Source organism: Sylvia atricapilla, chromosome 2 (genome assembly GCF_009819655.1).
Source record: "Sylvia atricapilla isolate bSylAtr1 chromosome 2, bSylAtr1.pri, whole genome shotgun sequence".
NCBI classification, from domain to species: domain Eukaryota; kingdom Metazoa; phylum Chordata; class Aves; order Passeriformes; family Sylviidae; genus Sylvia; species Sylvia atricapilla.
The window spans coordinates 45,945,197-45,961,322 of NC_089141.1; the positions used below are offsets into that span (position 1 = coordinate 45,945,197).

General features: G+C 41.5%; 1 protein-coding gene across 1 annotated transcript in view; it reads right to left on the reverse strand.

The window, feature by feature from the left end:
• Positions 1 to 16,126, reverse strand: part of FLT1 (fms related receptor tyrosine kinase 1) — a 109,267-nt gene that overhangs the window by 28,450 nt on the left and 64,691 nt on the right. Inside the window, exons 13-15 of the mRNA XM_066313118.1 lie at positions 12,442 to 12,732; positions 7,523 to 7,669; positions 5,523 to 5,654 (exon numbers count right to left, since the gene is read on the reverse strand). Coding sequence (XP_066169215.1) covers positions 5,523 to 5,654; positions 7,523 to 7,669; positions 12,442 to 12,732 — 570 coding nt within the window. The remainder of the gene's footprint in view (positions 1 to 5,522; positions 5,655 to 7,522; positions 7,670 to 12,441; positions 12,733 to 16,126) is intronic.

Here is a 16,126-nt window from a genome sequence, read left to right on the forward strand (position 1 = left end):
TGCCAGGGTCATGAGCTTCCTTCCCACTGGGAAGAAACACAGGGCATATGGTCTAGCCTCCCTCCAATCCACTGCTCCCCTGGCAGGCTCTGTGCCCTCAGGCCTCCTGCCAGTCACACCAGCAGCACATGGCCAGGCTCCCTGAGGGAAGAGACGACCCCCTCCTTTCCCAGCAACACCCCACAGAACCCAGATGGCAGCGAGCTGGGAGAGCTCTAGAAACCAGGGAACAGATTAAGTGCAGAAAGGGAAAAACAAAAGCAACAACAACTGAAAATGAAACAGCAAGAAAACATGCACATTAGAAATCTGGAAAGTATTAGAGTCCACTGACAGATCTTTAAAAAAGCCAAAATAAAACTCTCTTTAGACTGCTATTTAGGGGTTTGTAAAATAGTTTCAGAGCAGTTTGTTTTGCAAATCCTGTGATCACGTCAAAATCCCACACTTCCCACAATATGTTTTCCATCTGATTGGTAGAAAATGCAAAAAGAACCATCATATCCTGCCTCTTATTCTGATATACCCTCTAGAGAGGGTAAATGAGAGAACAAGGAGGAGTAATTCTGAACATGATTTCACAGTAGTTTTGTCAACTGCACTTGCAGAGTTTCAGAGTCTGTCAGCTTGGTGTTACTCCTGACAAATGAAAAAGGTACTGTTATGTCTCACTGGTGGGTGAGGGATATGCTGTCTGGTTTTAGGCAAAAGGCTACAAAGCTTTGTTCAGAGGATGTGTTGCTTAATTAGCATAATGTCTTCCCTTCTTAAAAAAGATAATCAGATTTGTATTCATGCCCCATACCTAAGATCTCCCTGGCATGTCCATTCTGGAGCCTTGAGAATAAAGCTCATTGAGAAAAAATGTGGCTGCAACTATGAATGGAGATATAATAGTCTCCAGAAATACCAAGAGAGTTCTTTTTTCACAAGTGTTTTTTAAGTATTTGATTTAGATATGGAACATAATGATAGCATAAATAATACAGCCTGATGCAGCTTGCTTATTCTCTGGCATCAGCATTTCTTCTTTCACATGGATAGTCTCCTCTCGTTTCTGAGCAGCACTCCTGCAGATGGCAGGTAACAGTTTCTGGTATCTATTCAGCAAAACCTGGAAGGGCTGAAGGTTCATTGGTTGCCACAGCTCCATGTGGTAGGACACAGAACACAAGGTGCAGCCAGGCCTGAGGCGGCAGACAGCAACCCTCTAACCACTACAGTAGCTGCCCAGGAGTCAGCAAAGAGATGTGAAGATGCAGTCTTTGAAATGTTTGAGCAAATGCAGGCCACTAGAAAGCATTTCTCCAGCTGGGCTGGGTTATCAAATGCCAGAGTCCTAGTCTTGCTGGAAGCCTTGAAGTCAGAGCTCTCTGAGTGTCTCTCAGCTGGGTAGAAAAAGTTTTTATTTGAGACAGAACACACAGAAACACTCAGAAGAGCCCTTAGGATTAGCAGAGTTTGGTGAGGCTGTTAGCAGCACTAAATCCCTCTCTCTGCCAGGTAGCCAAAGATATCAGGCGTCCCCTTTACAGCCCCAAACCAGACGTTTACTCACCAGACACCTCATTACACAGACTTTTCCGTGTGCAGCTCTGTCCCATCTGCCTGACTCTGCCCCAAACAGCAGCCCTCTTTCTCCTCCAGGGCCCCTCCAAAAGCCCCCCTGCACCACCCCATGACTGCAGGACTGCAGAGGGGTGAGGAGGGGGCAAGTGAAGAAGTGCCACCAGCAGCAGCTACTCTCTTTCAGTAGCAACAGAAGCCACCAGACCCATGCAAGTATGCCAGGATGAGAGCCTGGATTAATCTGCTGATCCCTCCAGCTACAAGCTCAAGCCTTTGGCAGATATGGGCTTTCTCATTAGGATTTCAGCTCTAAACACATAAACATGGCAGTGCAGCTCAGGTGTCAGCCAGGGAAAAAGCAATGCCTGGGACAACAATGCTAATCTGCTGCACCTAAAAAGCATCCTTCAACCCTACCTCAATGGAATTTACATTGCTTAATCCATGTGATCTCCCAATCACAGCACATTAGCACTGGGATGAGTGCTCAGAGATGCTGAGGAATGTCCATCCTTGGAGCTTGCCATAATGTAGCCAGACCATTGATGATGACCCTTGAAATGAGGTTGAACTCCATTTCAACCCTCTTTAGTGGACTTCTGAGGTAAGAGGAGTCTTACTGTCCACTGCTGTCCATCTTTAATCTTTCAAACTGAAGTCATAACTGAGGCTGAACTTCATTCAGTAGCTGTGGGAATTCCAGTTAAACTTCATGGAGAAGTTCCTGATGACTTCAGCATGACTCAAAAGGCACAAAAGCTTTTTGAGATACAAAGTCAGAAAGGTTAGGCAGGTAGGTAAGTAGGTAGGTAGGTAGGTAGGTTGGTTGGTTGGTAGGTAGGTAGGTAGGTAGATAGATGGATAGATAGATAGACAGATAGATAGATAGATAAGTTATTTAAAAGAAGCAATTAAAAGTTATTTTAAAAGCTAACACCATTTTCATAGTGTCAGAATAGTTCAATGAATACTTAACAAATGAGAGGTTTTCCCTTTCATCAGCAGGATTCACATTATCTAACAACAGCTTTAAGATAAGGCACGTAGCTGTATTCCTTTACTTGTTATATGTCCATATTTCAGTGAGTATGAGCTCTAAAAGGTACTCCTTCCTTTATGAGTACATTTCCTTTAAAGTAGCACTTCTGCAACTAACTGTCTCCTGGAGCTGCAAGGGTCCTCAGTAGGAAAAGCAGGAACTGGCTTTCATGTCAACTCTGCAAGCATGTTGACCTCCCCAAAAAAGCTGCCCAGGAGTCCGTGTTCCCCACATGCCCAGCAGCATTTCTCCCCAGACTTTTAAGGATACAGACCCCTCCACCTACTGGAGCTCTGGCAGCTATTTGCTGTTTCTATTCTGTCCTTGCAGATTTGCTGCCTCTTTGGTTCCTCAGCCAAGAGCAAGCAGAGAGATTGCTCTGACACACCCACAGACATGGCCCTGCTTCTTCACAGACAGCCCAGCAACCCCTGCTTCCAAACCAAACACAGCCTGCACTTATTTAAAAATGGCCCTTTGATTCCACCATCCATTCATCCATCTCGAAAACAAAAATAACACATTGTTTTATCTGTGAGTATAAGAATGTTCTTTCAGAGGAAATAAAGAGAGCAGACAGTTTCCTTCCTGACTCATTCGCAAACTGCTCTTCCAACCTGCTAAATGTGGCCATCGACATACGGACATACGGCTCTGCTCTGCTCGCATGTTCCGGGAGTCCCAGGGCAGAGGCAAGGATTTGGTGCTCACAGCAGCAGGCACAGGGCCTGTGTTTCTCAGAAAGATTAGAAAGTGGCAAAGCTTACAGAAAGCCCCACATTCAAGCACTGATCTTGTCGCTCCAGGCTCAGGGGTGAGGTGGGAGGTTGCCATTTACTGGGAGAGGGACACTCTCCTTGATCATAGTAGATAAGACAAACTGTCTCTCTTTTTATCATCCAGTCTCAAAGCCATAAATTTTAACGTGGTAGTCTTCACCTCCCGCTCCTGTAGAAGTCATACAAGAACATTGTTTGTGGTCCCTCAGGACACGTAACCACAGGAGAAGCCTTCCTGGCTGCTCTCTTCCCTCTCCTCTGGACCAGGATATGTTAATTCCTAGAAGCTATCTGACAGAATGCTTGTGGTTGTAATAAACAGCCAAGCCTCAATTATGTTAAAAATCAATACAATAATGAATTACATTGTCCAGGACTATGAATTAGTAGGATGATTTGGACAGCAAACAGCTGGCACAAGTTATTCATTTAGCTGTTATAGCAGCTGCAAAACCCTCAGTATTATCAAGGCACTTAGAGGGAGGTGATTCTGCTACTCTACTCTACTCTACTCCACTCTACTCTACTCTACTCTACTCTACTCTACTCTACTCTACTCTACTCTACTCTACACTGTTGTGAGACTCCATCTGGAGTGCTGCATCCTGTTCTGGGGCCTTCAACATAAGAATGATGGCTCTCTTTTGGAGCGAGTACAGAGGAGGGCCACAAAGATGACCAGAGGGCTGTCTCCTGTGAAGACAGGTTGAGACAGCTGGGATTGTTCAGCCTGGAGAGGAAAATGCTCCAGGAAGACCTTTTGGCAGTCTTCTGTTACTAAAAGAGGATCTAATAGAGAGCTGGAGAGTCACCTCTTCCAGGGGCATGGAGTGATAGGACAAGGAAGAATGGTTTCCCACTGAAAGAGGACAGGTTTATGCTAGATACTAGGAAGAAATTTTTTGCTCAGAGGGTGATCAGGCCCTGGAACAGGTTTCCCAGGGAAGTTCTGGGCACTGCATCCCTGGAAGTGTTCAAGGCTGAGTTGGAGTGGGCTTTGAGAAGCCTCTTCTGGTGGAGATGTTCCTGCCTTCACTAGACCAGGCTGGTGCTAAAGATATTTAAGGATCCTTCCAAACCAGATCTTTCTGTGATTCTGTAATTATTCTTAAGCGGATAGGTGTTTTAACTCCTCAATTTCACAAGTTATGCCAGCTTGCATGTGCATATACCCTGACCTTTTAAAGCAAAAACATCATTGTATCATTACCATTAACTCTGACTGCTAACACACTCATGGCAAAAAAATCAATACTGAGAAGTATTCAGACAATTTAACAATTATTTCAGAGCATCCACAAACATATAGTCTCTGCCTAAGAGGCCTGGTGATATTCAAATTGTGTTCTGTAAAGAGCAACTAAATGCATCTGTGACTACTTACTTAACACCAGGTCAGTCAAATAGATAATGTGAAATTTAATACCTGCACAACACTGATTTCAATGGAGAAGGTCAACCTACTTCTCTAATCTCATAATCCATGAGCCAAAAGGGTACCAAATGAAAATGAAAGGTCACTTAATAAACTTTATTTTTATTCAATGTAAAATTAATTTATAGAAATCACTGCCACTGAGGCATGAGTTGAGATTTTCAGAAGGCAGAACAATGCTGGACATTTAAATGAATCGCAAGATAACTCAAGCAATGGTTACAGAAATAGCTAAATCAATAACTACTTTGTAGTAGTACCTTTGCATATGTAGCTATTGCTAGGCTAAAATCTTCCAGTCTGATTTGGCAGTTCACTTTACACTGAAAATAAACATATGAGAATATCCCAGGCCTCTAATTTCTATGGAATTTACCTGAAATGGGAAAATGTGTGGGTAGGAGAGTGTTACTTACTCTGTTTTTTGTTTGTTTTGCTGATACTAAATTTACATTTGTCTTCTACCCTGACCTGATCTTTGTTGGGTTGAAGCAATTCTTCTTTTTAGGTCAGTGTAAACACACTCTGAGTTAGCATTTCCTGCTGGGCTTCCTTTCCAACCTGGTATGCTTCCCTTGCTAGGACTTCCTTCATATTGCTTCAGAGATCACCAGACGAGTCCCAGGTCATACCCCTGCCCCTCCAGCCAAAGACCATCCCTTGGGAAGGCTTGCTCTTCCCATTTAGCCTGGTGCTTTACCTTGTACCGTGACATATGCCGCGCTCTCCACGGACCCTTTCAAGTTGGTGGCTATACACTGGTAAAGTCCTTCATCCTCCTCTTTTACTCTTTCAATAAACAGCATTCGGCTTCCGGGCCCTAAAATTATTCCTGTGAAATGAAATATTTTGCAGTGAGAGGGAGCCAGGATATAAACAAAAACTGGCTCTTGTGTAATAATATCTGCTTCAAGTTCTTCTCGAACTAAATCCGAGCCACAGGCTGCACGGCACATTGTTATCTGCAGGAAAGCCAAATACACTTGGATGCCTTGCGAGTCTCTTGGAAATCAGTGTTTACAAAGCACTTGTGTGAGTCAAAAAGCTCAGCCTAAGGAGCTTGGAAGTACTTGGTACTGTTTATGTTGATGGCACTGTGCCTGTGCTTTCATCCAGGTGAGTACTTTAACATGTCTGCAGCTTTTGGAAAAAGGATAATCTGATTACACTTGCAGGCCCGGATCTGCCCCAGAAGCAGCTCAAGCTTAGAGCCCTTCCAAAAGCCATTCAGTCTGTCCCTATGGGCAGCAGACTTGCTCCAAATCCCATGTGGAACGATGGGCTCCTTCAAAAAGGGGCTCCAGATAGTGCAAAGAGAATTCCCATGAGGTGTACACTAAAGCATAGGAGTTACCTGAAGTTTTAAACATCTTGTTTATTCCAGCTAGGTCAACCCAGAAGACAGCCTGGACAATACTCCAAGAAACAAGGAAGAGGCAGAGAGCAGATTTGGCCCCAGGACTGCTGCTAAGGCACCTTCTTGTCAGGAAATGTGCAGTCAAGTACACACTTGTGTTTGGCTCCATCAGAACTGCAGTCCATCAAAATGTATTCCCACCGTCTATTTCAGGCACCTAACTGAAGTGCTCTGACCTACCCTCTGGACACATCTCCCTGGCTCCTCTTTTTATCTGTTGCATTACATCTAAGTTAGACACATAATATTCATTTTGGAAGGTAGCGTTATTAAGGCACACTGCAGTGACGTTATCATTGTAAAACTTCATGGAATCTGTCTCTGGATTAAGCTCAGTGTCTGGGCTGCAAGTCTGCCCAATTATGTGCAGTTGGAGAAATGCTCAGTTTTTTTTCCAGTTGTTTCTATTCATGCTATAGTAATTTCCAATAATCAGGACACAACCATAACTACAAAGTTTCTAAAATGTTCTGTAGAAGACTACACTTTAAATTCAAGTTCCTATGGACCAAGCCTTCTTGAACACTTTTGCTGAGTGTATTAGCATTATCTCAGTGTGTGCTTCTGAACCAAATATGCATGAATACTCATGAGAAAAATTTTGCCTTTTCCTCTGTCATTCATTTCCATCTAAAATATTCAAGGAACACTTCCACGACTGTGGTGCCAGCACCTGGACATTTAGCCTAAGTTGATCTTCGAAGTCACATTCCAGAAACAGCAGTAAACAGCTCCCAGAGTTGTCCTGCTGTTGCAACATGCCACCTGGGAAGCTGCTCCTTTCTTTTGCATGAGACTAGGACTCCTCTGCTGCCAGTAGATGCATTTGGATTTTGGACACCCCAGATGTGGATTTAGTCTCCTGGATAGCTTTTGACTCATGAATAGACTTTGAGTCCCTGACCACAGACTCCTGCTGGTACTTCTATACACATTACAAGAGCTTGGTTTTCTCTTGCCTAATTATCTGCTGGCCAAGACACCTGATCCTTCAGCTCCCCCTATAACAAATGAAGGGGAATATGTTTCTCTGGAGATGACTCTTATAAGATGAAAATTTTTTCACCAATTCCATAGACATGTCTTGTGTATAGATCTCCAGCCTGGCTCATGATTTGGAGTGAGACAGAATAACCTGGAGCACCTGGGTTGCTGAGGCAGTCTGACTGCCTTCCTTACATCTAGGTACTGATGCCAATGACTCTGCAAATGGCTACCTAATGCAGACAGGTAAATAAAAATCCTGCTCCTGTAGGATGTAGGTGAGTACATAAAGCTCTCACCTGGTTCTTGCTGTATTTCCTCATGGTTTTTAAACCAGGATATCTGGGGCTCAGGAATACCACGAACCTGGCACTCCAACATGGCAGAGTTACTGGCGTTCACTGTCTGATCCGTAAGCTGCTGCAGCAGGGCTGGTGCCTCTTGAGCTATAAGACAAAACAACACCTTTGTTTTACATTCTTGCAATGGTGGGGATTTTAATTACCTTCCCTACACCCATTTTACTGGTGTTAGAAACTGCTACGGCTGTTCTACCAAGTTCATTTTTCACTGATTTTATTTACTGTTCTACTTTGCTCAGTAGGGTTTGGTGTGTGCAGAGAACTCCCATTACTCAGTAATAGCATGCCATGGTGACCAAAGAGGACCCAATGATGTGTTCAAAAGATTTTCTCAGTTCCATGGCCAACCATGTTTTATATCGAAAGCAACGACTTTCTATGAAAGCTCAGTTTTTCGTCATCAAAAGAAACAAACTGTGACACCAAAGATTTGAAGAATCGCCAGGACACCCTTATAGCAGAGTATCTCTGTGTTGCTGATAGCATTTTGCAGCTCTGTACACCATGATAGCCATTGATAATTTACTTAGTTTAAAGAGTACAGTTACAAATCCTATTCAGTAAACTCACATAATCAAAAACCAGTAACCATGACATTGTACCAAAGTCTTCATAAATAATTCCACTTTTTTGTTTCACATATTTGGCTGAACATAACCAGACTTGGCCAAACCACATGACAGTGTTTCAAAAGCACACTACAAACATCATGTTAAAATCATCCCTGAAAGAAACAAAACAATCTCATGATCATTTCAATCCTTTGCCACTCCTTCCCCCAGGTCATACAGTGCCAAAGGCTGTTCTAACAAAGGTCAAGATATTTACAACGTTTATGCACACTATATGATAACATCTTTCATTCACATTTGCAAGCCTCACATAATTATTTTTGGTATTCTGGTCCATTTAAAACAGAGATAGAGAATTCAGGGAGGTCCTGAGCAGTGTCACATATGGAAATGCTCTGAAGATTCCCTCAAATTCCCCAATTATTTGCAATCTTTCCCTTCAAGGACACTGTCAGGATCAGCAATAACTAACATAGTAATACACACATTCCAAATATGAAATGAAACAAAAAAAAAGCAGAAACCAACTATTTGCAAATATTTTCTTTCAAGCTGCAACAGATGCCAATACACTGAGTTCAGTATCAGCTGAATTTCTGATATTTTGTGTTTGGAAGATTATTTTTTATCCTTACAGAAAAACTAGCCATCAGACATTTCCATCTTCATAATTATTCTGTTAATTATTCATAAATAAAAACTCTCAAGAAATATTAAACCCCTACATACCACCATCTTATGTGGGGTGCATGAGACCCCACAGCACTAAAGCACTTTTAAGTGAACTACCTTTGCAATGCCCTTACCATTTGAAATTAATTCCATAGTCATGACTGTGCAATGACTATGGCTTTTGGGCTTTTCTGAGCTGCAAGCCAGTAATTTCCACAGGCAATGACATTTGTTGTTTACAGCCCGGTAGACAATTTGTTCTCTCTTCCCAAACAGCACTGCTTATGAGAGACACTATAAATTCTTCATCACATGCCTACACAATGACATAGTCAACTCTAGTTGTCTTGCAGCCAAGAAGACTGCCCTCTTCTCCGTGATACCTCGCCTCCATTTTTGCTCAGTTCTCGTTTTTCACAATGCTGTGAAACGGCATGGTCTGAGGAATGTCCACATACACGTGCTGAGAACAACTCCACATTTATCAACAGTTCCTGACAGACACCCCGGCCCAGACATTCAAAATGAAGGTGGACAAGATGACACAACAAAGGCAAATCACACGTTCTGTGAGTTGTGATTAATTTTAATTTGTTTATAGCCATACACTAAAAGATGGGATTTAATATTAAGAAAAACTTTTTTGCTTAAAACTTAAGTCATCATTCACATACTTTCAATAATTTCTCTGCTACAATCAGCTGATTTTTCAAGGACTTGGTCAACCTGAAGATTACTCTCTTTTGCAAACCACCTGTTTCCTCCCATTCATTTTTGCAGTGAAGTTCAGGGGGACAGTTTCCAATGTCCCACTCTGCTCACTCCAAAGCTGAGGGGCTAGCCTGGCCACCAGCACAGTGTGGGGCTCAGCACCCAGGGCAGTCCCCCAGACCTGACCCCAGCCTTCATCCTTGCCCAGAAACGCTGCCTTGCTGGCCAAACTCTGCTCTCAGTTATTCTGAGGAACTTCATTGTAGGCAGAATTTGGCCCAGGGAAGTGACAAGAGGGTCACAGAGGGGAGAAGAGGACACTGGTATCAGAGTACTTGTCCGACCTGGGGTGGTAGGGAGGGGAAATCTGCATTTTTATAAGCAAATAAAGGGAAAAAATTACAATTCATTAGTTTTTGGGTTTACATTTACATTCCATCCATTTTTGCCCTTTGTTATGATTATGTTTTCTGTTCACTTATTTTTTATTAATCCATACAAAAATATAAATACAAGCTTTATTTTAAACACTTAAAAAAAGAAAAAAAGAAGAAGAAGAAATGCAATTCACACCTTTCTTCCTAAATAATATATTACACAATAAAAGGCAGAGAAACTCCCCAAATCCATGATATTCTCCAGTCATCTGTGGATATCAAAAGCGACATCAGTAGTTTTTATCCTGCCACCAAGAACTGCTTTCCTCAAAGGTTTCCAGTGAGCTTTCTCTGTGCCCTCTGACACGGACAGCCACATCGGAATGTTATGGCATCCTTGCACAGCGTGGTCCTCTGAGTGCTGCTCAAGACCAGGCTGGTGGGACCTCCACTCAGCAGGGACATACACAATTGCAATGCACAACAATTTCACAGAAGAACAGTCCAATTGCCACATCTCTCTCTCTTTGTTTTGTTTTTTTTTTGCCCCAAACTCATATTGCCTGGCAACTGGATGCTACAAATCATCGTGCTCCGGCTCCCAAGGCCATGGAAAATTCATAATGTCCTGTCATCACCACCCACATCACCATCAAATGTCTTTCCACAAAATGCCCTAGTCAAAGAGGGGATTCTGTATTGTAGTTCTTCTGAAGAATTGCAAATGCTAGAGAGTGCGCTTGCTCCATTTTCAAGCAGTCATCAACGACTTCACTTGCATTTTAGGCTTGTTTTAGGAAAAAAAGAGAGCCTGATCCCTTTGCAAGAACACATTGTTTCTGGGAGCCATCATGCTAATAATGAACAAAAGAGTTACTGTATACAAGCAGGCTATAGGTGACATTTCAAGATATAAATGATTATTCTTTTCTTTACTCTGACAACTTCCAGGTTATCAATTGTTTTCTAAGCATTTTAGGCTCCATGAAACTGGCATTATGGGGAAATGCTATTGTTTACCCTTTCACACTTGACAAAAGCAATTCCCACGTGAAAGGCAAGTTTAGCCGTGGGACACGGTCTCCATACCTAAAGGAGGAAATAGTCTGGTGAGTTCCCAAGCACAAGAAACTGTCATGTTGTCACCCTCTATTTTAAAAGCACAGCCACTTTGTTCCTTTGCTGTAGCTATTTTGGTCATTGTGGCCTGTTTTGTTATGGCTTATGTAAATGCTATATAAATGATCGATCATAAATGTAACCAAAAATAATAAAAGCTATGTATTGTAAAAAAATAAAGTTATCAGATCTATTAAAAATAGTGACTTCTTTCTTATACAGAATTTATAGCACACAGAAACATCTCATAGCAAAATCATGACAAAAGAAAAGGGGAAATGCTCACAAAGAATTCTTAAGTTGCCCTTAATTGTCCTTCAGCAGTTTTGCTGATGCTTAATCCCCATAATAAATCCAATTGTCATTTGCATACCAAAAGCAATGAATATTTTTAATGGCTTCAGTTTTGATTCGTATTTTAAAAATGTATTAACTAACCGTGCTGGCTAAAACCTTGTCAGTCATGTTAGTGTAACATTCCTCATTTAATAAAATAATTACAACATTACAAAATCCTAAATCTTCAGGCCACAAGCAACACCCACACTTTTATCAGTAGTTTTTTACATTAGTGCAGAACTGACTTTAAAAATTCACCAACACAGCAACTGGAAGTCTACCTGGATTTATTTGGAGAAACATGGTTCATGTCTGTCAGTTGTAAAATCATCATTATTATAAATGATATGATAGGTCTGTGCATTATATCAACATTTTTATTTCTTCCCTGCATACTTCTTTTAGAAGATACTTTTTTAAGATTAATGTACTTTAGTGTAGAAAATAATTTCAAATAAATAAGTATTAGAACTTGCTCAGCAGGTAATATTTATAAGTCCATCAAGATCAGATTAAAATAAAAAATATGTAGTCCAGTCAATCTCAAACTGAATTGTGCTCATTCTGCACATTCAAGTTAGCTTATTAAATGTCCATTGTTGACTGAAAACAGCAGTTTTTAAAGTTAATCAGTTTATTCAGCTTTGACACTTTTGATGAGGCCGATATCAAAGCGGAAGAAAAGATCGATCCAAGTTTTCCTTATTGCTCAGTAGGAGACAGCAAGAGAAAAGATAACAACACGTAAAATGTAGCACAGGGGATCTTCCAAACCCCAGCTTCCATGTGCCTTTCCAAAGCAGAAAACACCCGTCTGAACTCAACTGGAAGCTCACGCGTTAGGATTTTGTTTGCTATTCCTCCTATTTCCAACCCATAGGGAAATGAGCACCACCTCAGGGCTTGAAAGGTAGCAACAGTAATAAAAAATCAAGATGATATGAGACATCTCTTACTGTTTAATGAGTCCTTTAATGTTTTACATTGCTGTGTGTTGTACAATCATTCCTTGTGCTTTTATATTTGAGGATCCGAGAGTAAACAGCCTTTTTGTTGCAGTGCTCACCTCTGATTGTAACGTCTTTCGTTTGAAGCACTTCTTTCCCCGTGTATATGTTCCTTGCTCGGCAGGCATAGGTGCCTGAGTCTGCCAGGGAAACGTTTTTGATGGTCAGAGTGAGGGTGATGGAGTACTCCCTGTTGTGAGACTTCTTGGCTTTCGTTTGGTTGTTGACTGTCCTGGGTAAAATCCAAGCAATGTCTTTGTACAGGAATTTGTTGGCCGAACAGGACAATACCAAGTTCTCTCCTTCGATGGGCACTTTTTCCAAACTAATATGGAATCCACTTGGTACATCTGTCAAAAATCAAGAACACTTTTTAGTTTACTTTAAACTAATGAGCCAAAATTACCACAGCATATATTTTCCCCTTTATCAGGAAGTCTTTGAACTAATCAATGTCGCTGTCTTCCTGCTCAGGCGTGTAATCTTTCCTTTCATACACTCAGCTCCAGCTATTCTTGTAATTTGTCTTGGAGCTATGATACACTTGGCCTCAGACGTCAGTTGGTATAAACTGAAGTTACTCTTGGAAGTAATGAGTTTGTATAAATATTGTGCCAAGTTAAGACAGACTGAGGCAAGGTACCAAAAGCAGAATTCTTTACAGACAGCACAGTGGGACTATGAAAAATGAGGAGTATTCTGATCACAGCTCCAGCTTATGAACTGAATAAGAAAAAAGGAATCTCAAGAGGGCAGTATAAAAATACTGCATTTCATCATGCTTGGTTATACTGTTTTCTTGTTATTCACAAGTATTCAGATAAAATATGTCTATTTCTTTAAAATGCGTCAAGTCCTGAGAAATTACAACATCTGTGATCACATGCCTGAGATTTCCCTTTGAACAGAGGTGTTTACCCTCCCTGCATTTAAAGCCTACCAGCCACCCAAGAGGTAAGCAGAAGCAGTACCCTCTGCCCTGGGTGGCCAGCTGTGTGTGGGCAGCACTAGGATGAAGATATTTTGTTTAGGTGGCATTAACACAGGTGAAAGATATTTTCACCTGAGAGAAACCAAGGATCATTGCACTAACAATTTACTAAGTGTAGACATGGGTTAAGTTTTCACTTCATAGCAGATGGAGTAATTTAGCCAACAAGGTAGAAAGTCCTACTTGAAAAGGAGGACTGTTTGCAGTTTATTTAATGTCACGTGCAGCTTCCTCCCCCTGGGGAGTGGTGCAGAGCTGTGGTGGGATGAGCTGCCTCTCAGCTGCCCCCACCTGGGGCTCATCCCTCTGGTGAGGCACTCACACCACTGACCTCAGTGAAAGTAGAAGTAAGTTCCTGAGAGAAAGCACTTCCAAGTTTTACTCTGAGAATGCAACTTCTCTTGGTTTATTTGCAGCCAATATTCTGATAAACTCATTTCCTTCTCTGCCATTTCAATTGTTCTTTCACTACTAATTGCTACGGTACTTGGCTGTAAACTTGACTTGAAATCCCAAGAATGGCTTCTTCTTTCATAAGGGAGAATTATACCATCTCTTCTTGTTTCTTAGATCATGAACAGCTCAACACTGTCTTCCATTCTGTTCATTCTTACCAGTGTGGCTACAGGTTTAATGTCATTTCAGCAGGACTGTGTAAAAAGTACCTCTCAAGTGAATAATATCCCACATAACTTCTCTCATTGACTGACCAATCCATCAGAAAATTCTTCCCTAAATCTCCACATTGCAAACTGAGCTGCCTTGCCTCCCAGGGGAATCATGAGCATAACCTGCTCACTGCTCTCTGCCTATCAGAAGCTTGGCATCAGTTGTTGCCCTGAACATCCTCTTTTCCACCTCTAGCCCTGAGTGTTAAACAGAGGGTCAATGAGCTCCTGCTAGTCCTGGACAGAAATTTCAGGCTTTTCAGGGAGAGGCCTGATTTCTGCTGGTTGAACTCATCTTGCTCCTGCAGTGGGAGCAGAGTGTGTCCCTGGCATCACCTGTAGTTGAGGTGTGCAGTCCAAAGATCAACCTAGTGGAGGCAGTGACACTAAAATGTTAGACTGGGTTTTAAAGCCTGAGGGTTAAATTGTTCCACTTACATTCCGTTGGGATACCACTTTTCTCTCTCTGGCAAACAAAACTATAAGAAAATTTTCAAATTCCATGAACTCGTCTATGAGTGACTACTGTCAGGATCCTGTTTGATATGTAAGAGTGTGTGGTGTCAAATTCTAATCTCAATTAAGAACATGTTGACTGGAAGTGCTATTAAGATGAAACATCTCCATACATGGAATACATCATGTTTAGCCTCAGCTGCCAAAATGTAGACATCTACTTGAATATAGATGCTCTGAGTTCCGTATGTGGGAAAAAGTTCATGGGTGAAACAGGCTTCTCCAGAGGGCAGTGCAAACTATCCCTTAAAGATGAGTCAAATTCCAGAGATCCTGGTCCCTCATGCCTAATTATGAAAAGATCCTACATGATCAGGTTTGGCTTAGATACCTTACTCTAAGGTTTAAGTTAGATGAAGTGAATCTTCTACTTGATTTTGTTAAGAAGTACTACATTAAGACACATCTAAAAAAATCAAATGGCCAACATTCTGAATATGGATAAGTACTTGGAAGAAAGAAGGTGCTGCATCTTACTCACAGTACATTTCAAATTGTTCTGATGTGTGTTGGAAAAGCCAGGGTATTGGTTAGAAATAGTGGTAATTTTCGCTTTTGAAGATGCCAGTACTCAGTAAAAGCTAAGAAGAGCCAAGCAAAGCTCTTAAGATGAAACTAAAGATCCCTGGGGACTGAGGCAAATGAGCTATTTTTAGCTTAAAAGGATAGCATGCCAACAGAATAATATAGTTACAAACTACTTTTATGTTATCAAGTCTGGAGCTCTTCCTCAATGTGCCCTCTGAGAAGACTATTTTCTGAATAAATCTAGGGACTGAAGCAAAATGCACAGGATTCCAAAAGAATAATTTGTTTAAAGGCTAAGAGCCTCCTAATATATGACACCTCTCACCAATTGTTACAGGCTCAGGCTAGCTAAATAACGTGGCTGGGAATAATGTAAAAGGGTTTTATTTACTTTAGTGATTTGAAGCTTCCTGTGGAAATAGCTCCCAGGTTTCCTGATGGAAGATTTTGTTTATCTTTGCCAAGCACCATCAGGAATCTCAAAATAAAATGCGCTTAGTGACATTGGGAAACCAGGGAGATAAGGCAGAGCTGTTCCTGTTTCACCCTCTGTAATTGCAAACACACCCATCGGCCTGCTGTGTGCCAGCAAAACAGCCCAAAATGTAGGGAAAGGGGCAGGCTGGAGGAAAGGGTGCTAATACAATTAAATTTGGCATAAAGGTGTTGTTACAAAGACTGCTTCCATACCAGTGAGCAGGAGAGTTTTCAGAAATCGCCTTTCTACATTGCTTTCATATAAGCTTCACAGTTACTTTTGAGTCTTGAACAATGATTTGCTTTCAGAGCTAAGTCAGTGACAACACACCAAAAATGCCTTTTTTCTGACAGAAGCCATAGGAAAGCTACTCCAAAGCCCATGGTCTTCATGTCATACAGTTTTATACACCTAGGCACAGTGTAGAAAATCATGTATATCACTCTCAAACTTCCTACAAAAAGATTGGCAGGTTTCACTTTGAGGCCAGAAACAATGATATTTACAGTAATCAAAGAAAGCACTTGTTCTTCCTAGGTTCCCTCTGCTGGCATTAATTTCCT